At 35.0% G+C, this 7,769-nt stretch overlaps 1 protein-coding gene and 1 pseudogene across 1 annotated transcript; both read left to right on the top strand.

Moving 5' to 3' along the window:
- The first annotated feature begins 1,240 nt into the window (after positions 1-1,240).
- Positions 1,241-5,228, top strand: LOC140955132 (probable disease resistance protein At4g27220; annotated as a pseudogene).
- A 497-nt stretch (positions 5,229-5,725) lies between these two features.
- Positions 5,726-7,076, top strand: LOC118057001 (disease resistance protein RPS2-like). Its single transcript, XM_035069455.2, has 3 exons — positions 5,726-6,407; positions 6,525-6,679; positions 6,846-7,076. The coding sequence occupies exons 1-2, from the start codon at positions 5,733-5,735 to the stop codon at positions 6,669-6,671; spliced, it is 822 nt and encodes a 273-aa protein (XP_034925346.2). The 5' UTR covers positions 5,726-5,732; the 3' UTR covers positions 6,672-6,679; positions 6,846-7,076.
- The last annotated feature ends 693 nt before the right edge of the window (positions 7,077-7,769 follow it).

The raw sequence follows: 7,769 nt of genomic DNA, 5'->3' as shown, positions 1-7,769 counted from the left end.
TATTAATATGACATGCAAACTTTTTTAAATATTATTATTTTCTTGAAAATGACAGGGAATTGACTATTATTTTCCTCGTGAAAATCACCATTACTATCTTTGTTATTAACATCACATGCAAAGTTTTTAAAACAACATTATTGTCCTCGTGAATCGACCTCTTCTCACCATTATTTTCTTTCTTTCGTCAGGACCGCTAAAATAAGAACATGAGAGTGTTTTGAAAAGCGAGGACAGAGTGAGAAACAAGAACATGATTTTATGGCCTCAATCAGAGAGGAAATGTGTGGTGCTAAAAGACAAGGCAGAATAAGGTTAAAGGGACCTAATTTACAAATTTTACTCTTAAGGTGTATAGTGGAAATAGATTCTCCCTGGTTAATTTCTATATTTTACATCGGTATATTATAATCTAAAAAAAACACTAATTTGATATATTTTGGAAAAAACCCGTCCCAATCCAGTTAAAAAAACAAAAAAAATTAACAGTTTTTTTCTTGTATATTATTACTTTAATAAAAATAATTAACTTGAGTTGAGTGAATTTAAAGACCAAGTTTAGTCCATAGTCAGGTCAAGTACAACACCTATGCCATGTTTGAGAGGTGAATCTAATAATTAAGGAGATAATAAAAGAAGAAGATTGAGAATGCAAAAGTACATGTAATTAATATTGTGGTGTAAGATATTTTTTTAAAATTATTATTTTTTTAAATATTAAAATAATCTTTTTAATATTTTACATCGGTATATTAGAATATGAAAAAAAAACACTAATTTGATATATTTTGGAACAAAAACTCATCCCAACGGTGCCAACTGGAAATTAACTAGGGAGAGTATATTTCAATAAAAATAAAACAAAGGATAGCAATGAAAAACTCGGTGCAGGTCTTTGATTTCACACATGAGAGTTACTGAACAACAACCTTGTTGACAATCCCTCCTTTTCTCATTAAAAAAAAAAAAAAAAAAAAAACATCAATGCCGATTGCCTTAATTTAATAGGGGATCGACAAAAAAAAAAGAAAAAAAAAAGACTTTTTTTAGGATTTTGGCCTCGCTTTTAGGCATAGCGCATATGCGAGGGCAATCACAACAACTCAAGAGCAAAACAACACCCTAAGTTGCTTGAGTGTATGATGCGGAGATAGTCATTGCAGATTTCAGTGGCCTAAGTTTGATCCTTTGTTGAGTTCCTTGCAAGTCTTTTTGTCAAAGTTTTCATAATTTTCATAATTTTAGTCATTCATAATTTTCATAAAACAAAAAAAAATTGACCGATCATAGCTTTAGATTAATTATATGTGCTATTGGAAGAGATGAGGAGCTAGTATCATTCGTGCAGGTGTCAAAGTGATCATCATCAGCTTTCCATTCCTTTTTCTCTTTGCTAGGTGAGCACTTGTGCATATTATTCTTAATTTTATTTGTTTGTCATTATCTTTATATTATGCTTTTTATCTTAATTATTTCATAAAATTGCATTTTTATGGGAATTGCTGCTTTAAACTCGTAAGTGTAAACTATTTTGTTTCATTGTATTCGTTAGATCGGTGGTATGCTATCTTTCACTAATGAAATTCTGTTTGTTAGTTTTGAGAAGGAAAAAAAAAGTATTTCTATCTTTGTTTTATGGAAAAAGCACATAGATCTATGAACTATATATATCGAGGAAATGAGTGTTTAAAATTAAGATAATGAAATTGAAACCAAATCAGCTTCATTAGATAAAGCTGTTGTGTAAATACGCGTATGATGCAGAGATAGTCATTACAGATTTTAGTTGGCTAAGATTGATTCTTTGTTGAGGTCGTTCCATTAATTATACTTCCTTGCAAGTCTTTTTTGTCTCCTTATTCATAACTTTTTTTTTTTTTAAAAAAAACATTGACCGATCATAGCTTTAGATTGATTAGATGTGTTGTTGGAAGCGATGAGCAGCTCGTATCATTCGTGCAGGTGTCAAAGTGATCATCATCAAACTTCCATACAGAGACTGGTGGAAAATGGATATCGAAAGTGTTGGTGGGTCCGTTGTATCTAAGATAGCAGAGCTCTTGGTGGAACCAGCAATCAAGCAGTTCCGTTACATGTTCTGTTTCAACGATTTTGTTCAAGAATTCGATGAACAAATGATGAACCTGGCTTTGGCATTTTATCGTCTGCAAGATGCTGTCAACGTTGCTGAAAGGAATGCTGAAGAAATTGAGATTGATGTCAACACATGGCTGGAAAATGCAAAAAACGAAATTGAAGGTGTGAATCGTTTGCAAAATGAAAAAGGAAAAATTGGCAAATGCTTTACTTGGTGTCCAAATTCGATGCGACAATTCAAGTTAAGCAAGGCACTGGCAAAGAAGACGGAGACTTTGAGAAAACTTGAAGAAAATAGCAGAAAGTTTCCAAAAGTGTCCCACAAAGCACCTCTTCAAGACATTGAATTTCTTCCATCAGAGGGACTCACACCCTCGGAATCATCAAAAGAAGCTTTCGAACAGATAATGAAAGCTCTCAAAGATGACACTGTCAATATGATCGGACTGTACGGCATGGGAGGGGTGGGTAAAACCACCCTGGTCAAAGAAGTAGGTAGGGGAGCCAAAGAGTTGCAGCTTGTTGATGAAGTTTTGATAGTCACGGTGTCCCAGAATCCAAATGTCACAGACATGCAGGATCAAATGGCAGTTATTTTAGGTCTGCATTTTGACGGAAAGAGTGGAAAGGAGAGAGCAGGTCGGTTATGGCAGAGACTTCAGGGAAAGAAGGTGCTTATAATCCTGGATGATGCTTGGAAAGATATTGACTTGAAAGAGGTAGGGATCCCATTTGGTGATGCTCACAGGGGTTGTAAAACTCTTCTAACAACACGTCTTGAACACATATGTTCTTCTATGAAGTGCCAGCAAAAAGTGTTATTAAGAGTCTTATCTGAAAATGAAGCATGGGCTTTATTCAAAATCAATGCAGGTTTACGTGATGAGGACTCTGACTTGAACAGAGTGGCAAAAGAAGGTTGCGAGAGAATGTAAAGGATTGCCTATAGCACTTGTGACAGTGGGAAGGGCTCTAAGAGATAAATCTGCAGTTGAGTGGGAAGTAGCATTTGATCAGCTAAAAAAGTCTCAATTTCTGGACATGGAACAACTTGATGAACAAAAAAATGCATATGCATGTCTTAAGTTGAGCTATGATTATTTGAAGCACGAGAAAACCAAGTTATGTTTCTTGCTATGCTGTTTATTTCCAGAAGATTACAACATTCCAATTGAGGACTTGACAAGATACGCAGTTGGCTATGGGTTACATCAAGATGTGGAGTCCATTGAAGATGCAAGGAAACGAGTTTATGTGGCAATCAAAAACCTCAAAGCTTGTTGTATGCTGTTAGGAACTGAAACTGAAGAATATGTGAAAATGCATGACTTGGTTCGTGATGTTGCTATTCAGATAGCATCATCAGAAAAATACGGATTCATGGTAAAGGCTGGCTTTGGGTTGAAGGAGTGGCCAACGAGCAATAAAAGATTTGAAGGTTGTACAGTACTTTCGTTAATGGGCAATACACTAGCAGAACTTCCTGAAGAATTGGTGTGTCCACAGCTCAAAGTTCTATTGTTAGAACTGCGTTGGCCTTTGAATGTTCCAGAGAGGTTTTTTGAAGGTATGAAAGCAATAGAAGTTTTGTCTCTAAAGGGAGGGTGTTTGTCATTGCAATCACTTCAATTCTCAACGAACCTTCAATCGTTGCTGTTGATGAAGTGTAAATGCAAGGACCTCATTTGGTTGAGAAAGCTGCAAAGTCTTCAGATTCTTGTTTTCAGGTGGTGCGACTCCGTTGAAGAATTACCTGATGAAATTGGGGAGCTCAAGGAGTTAAGGTTGTTGGATTTGACAGGTTGCCAAAATCTAAGAAGGATTCCTGTGAATTTGATTCCAAGGTTGAAGAAGTTAGAAGAACTGTTGATCGGGGATGAGAGCTTCAAGGGATGGGATGTTGTTGGATGTGACAGCACAGAAGGAATGAATGCAAGCCTAACAGAACTAAGTTCGCTGTCTCATTTAGCTGTATTATCATTGAAGATACCGAAGGTTGAATGCATTCCCAGAGATTTTGTTTTTCCCAGCTTGCTCAAATATGATATACTGTTAGGGGTTCGGTATTCAGAAAGAGGATACCCAACCTCGGCAAGATTATATTTGGGTGAAATCAACGCCACATCCTTAAATGCAAAGACATTTGAGCAGTTGTTTCCTACTGTGTCTCAAATTGGTTTTCGTAGAGTGGAGGGTTTAGAAAATATAGTATTGTCCTCTGATCAGATGACCTCCCACGGCCATGGGTCGCAAAAGGACTTCTTACAAAGATTAGAACATGTACAAGTGACAGAATGTGGGGATATTCGCACTCTGTTTCCAGCAAAATGGCGGCTAGCTTTGAAAAATCTAAGGAGAGTGGAAATTGAAGACTGCAAATCATTGGAAGAGGTATTTGAATTTGATGAGGCTGAAGAAGGAATTAACGAGGAGGAGCTGCGGCTGCTGTCATCTTTAACAGAGTTACAGTTGTGCAAGTTACCTGAGCTTAAATGTATATGGAAGGGGCCCACCAGACATGTTAGCCTCCAAAGTCTTACTCGCCTGGGGTTGTCGTATCTTAACAAACTGACATTTATCTTCACACCGTCCCTCGCTCAAAGTCTTATTCATCTGGAAACACTATGGATAGAATATTGCGATGAATTGAAGTGTCTTATCAGAGAACAGGATGGTGAAAGAGAAATAATTCCAGAGTCTCTTGGCTTCCCAAAATTAAAAGCTCTCTATATATGGGGCTGTGATGAACTTGAATATGTCTTTCCTGTCTCCGTGTCTCCAAGTCTTCAGAACCTGGAAATGATGGTGATTCATTGCGCTGACAATTTAAAGCAAGTATTTTACAGTGGAGAAGGAGATGACATCATCGTCAAGTCTAAAATTAAAGATGGCATCATCGACTTCCCTCAGCTAAGAAAATTGTTTCTTTCAAAGTGCAGTTTTTTTGGTCCAAAAGATTTTGCTGCCCAATTGCCTTCTTTGCAATGTCTAAGCATCTCTGACCACAAAGAAGAAGGGAGTAATTTGTTGGCACAGCTTCAAGTATGTCCTTTATATTTCTCCATTTTTTTTTCTTTTCTAATTTAAATTGTCAACTTCAATACATTGTGATAATTTGTTCTATCTTTTAAAACAATAGAGTCAAAAAGTAAAATAATTGAAACTTTGTTTTTAAATACAATATTTTCCCATTCAAAGAACTTCAAAAGCACCAAATTTGTATTGAGTTCAAAAAAACATATATTTTTTTATATATATTTTCATGTTTTGTTTTACATTTTTTTTCACTTTTTTTATGAAAATAATAATTTAAATGATCAATAATCAAGCATTTTTATTAAAAAAATTTACTAATATGTAAAATTCAAATTATTTTCTTTTATATTTTTATTTTTGGATAATGACATAACTTTTTTATTATAAATGGAATATAAAAAATTAATTTTTTTGAGTTAATAAGTATATTTTTTCATGATTGCTTTTAATTTAATTAATATAAAATAATAGTTTATATTCAGATTATCATAAATATGAAAAAAAATATGATTTTATATTCTCATTGTTTTCTTTTGATGCAGGGGTTTATGAATTTGAAAGAAATATCTATTAAAAACTTGAAAGGAGTACAAGATTTAATGCAATTTGGATGTTTTGTAACTAATAGAAGAGGTGGCTATGAACTTTCACTTGTGAGTTTGGAAACATTACACTTGGATTTATTGCCAGACTTGAGGTGTATTTGGGAGGGTCTCGTGGTGAGCAATTTGACTACTTTGAAGGTGAGAAAGTGTGATAGACTGACACATGTATTCACAATCAACATCATTGCTAGTCTAGTCCAACTTGAAGTTCTAAAGATATCAAATTGTGAGGAATTGGAGCAAATCATTGCTAAGGATAATGATGATGAAAATGATCAGATATTGTCAGGAAGTGATCTCCAATCTTCTTGCTTCCCTAATTTGTGTCAACTTAAGATAAGAGGATGCAACAAGTTGAAGAGTCTCTTCCCGGTAGCCATGGCTTCAGGTCTCAAAAGGCTTCGATCACTTGACGTAAGAGAATCCTCTCAACTATTAGGAGTATTTGGGCAAGATAACCATGCTTCACCTGCCAACATTGAGAAGGAGATGGTTCTCCCTGGTCTGCAGTTGCTGAGTCTAGAAAAATTACCAAGTATTGTCTGTTTTAGTCATGGATGTTATGATTTCTTATTCCCTCGTTTGGTGATGTTGTTGGTGCGTCAATGTCCAAAGCTGACCACAAGATTTGCTACTACGTCAAATCGTTCAATGAGTGCTCAATCAGAGGTGCTGCATATTTGACATGATTTCTTGCCTCTCTTTTAGTGTTTTTGTTTCTTGTTTCACTCAATAATAAGACTTATAAGTTAGAATGCGTATGACATGCTTGAACTGGTTTTGCAGGTATCTCAAGTAATTGAGGATTCAAGCACTGGTTGCTCCATGCCAACCACCACTTCTAGAATGTGTACTCGAAATAATGGGTGGTGGGACGAGCACGAGGACGAGGAAGAGGAAAAAGATGAGGATGGAGGTGGTCATGATAATTAAGTCAGATGGTAAGTTTAGCATTGGAATTTGAAAAACATGCTAATAATTCATTCTTGCAGGTAAAATAGCTGCAATTATTTATCTTCTATCATTCTTTAAATGGTTAAATTAAATCAACATATGTGATATGCCTAGATGATCACATATGCTAATAGTTCTTCATGTTTGCATCAGTTTCGGTGATTTCACGGAGATTCAGCTATGGGATACAATTTGGCTTCACATTGTATAACAGTCTTATTTACCATAGAACTCCCAAAACAAGGTTGTTAACTTATCTATCTATTGTGAGAACCTCAAGAAATAAGGGCTTCTGTTTGTTTGCCCATTTGTGTTTCTTTTTAAGTGTCTGAACCCTAAAAAACAAGGGCATAATATTTACTCATTTGTGTGCTTATTGTTTAATGTGTGGATTCTCATTCTTCTTATTTTAATGTTATATTTCTATTACAGATTTTTTGTATGGTTAACTTGTTATTGTGGGTATCGTACAATAATATGGTTTCTACCCATTATTTCGAAGATCAATGATAGAAAAAGGATGGAATATTTTTGAAGATCTGCTTTGCTTGCACTTTCAAGTAATAATTATGGAGTGCTTCATCATGTCAGGAAAGTGTTCCATGATAGCGTAGAAACACAAATTTTCTACCAATCAAATTTTACCATGTGTTATTTTATTCTTTAAAAGAAAGGATAAAATAAAATTGAAATAAATGACATGGAAAATAAATGAGCCTTCATATATTTCTTGGCCAAAGAAAAATTGACACTTGGAATGAGATATTCAAGATATCTTGTCATAAATACAAAATCCCATCAGATATCTTATCATAAATGCAAGATCCCGTCAATAAAGACCAACCAATAAAATTATGCCATGTGGCATTGGAAAAGGACCTGAGAGCCCCTACAGATCTCTATAAATAGAGACCTCAACCTAAAGGGATTTGGATTCAAATTTTCTTCAAGACAAGCTCTTCAAGCAAAGAAGCTCTCTCTCTTTCTCTTCAAGCAAGAAAGCTCTCTCTCTCAAAGAGTTCTCAAACCTCCCCATCTACGCTTGAAGTCTACAAAGAACAGAGCCAAAACGCCCTA

Source organism: Populus alba, chromosome 1 (assembly GCF_005239225.2).
Source record: "Populus alba chromosome 1, ASM523922v2, whole genome shotgun sequence".
Lineage (NCBI taxonomy): Eukaryota > Viridiplantae > Streptophyta > Magnoliopsida > Malpighiales > Salicaceae > Populus > Populus alba.
The sequence above is the reverse complement of the archived record's forward strand: the minus strand, read 5'-3'. Positions and strand labels throughout refer to the sequence as shown.

What these genes read in the sequence shown, in the direction of transcription:
- LOC118057001 (XM_035069455.2), top strand. Translation starts at nt 5,733, where the DNA reads ATGCAATTTGGATGTTTTGTAACTAATAGAAGAGGTGGCTATGAACTT. An exon ending in CAATGAGTGCTCAATCAGAG is followed by an intron (nt 6,408 to 6,524) that starts GTGCTGCATATT and finishes CTGGTTTTGCAG; the next exon opens with GTATCTCAAGTAATTGAGGA.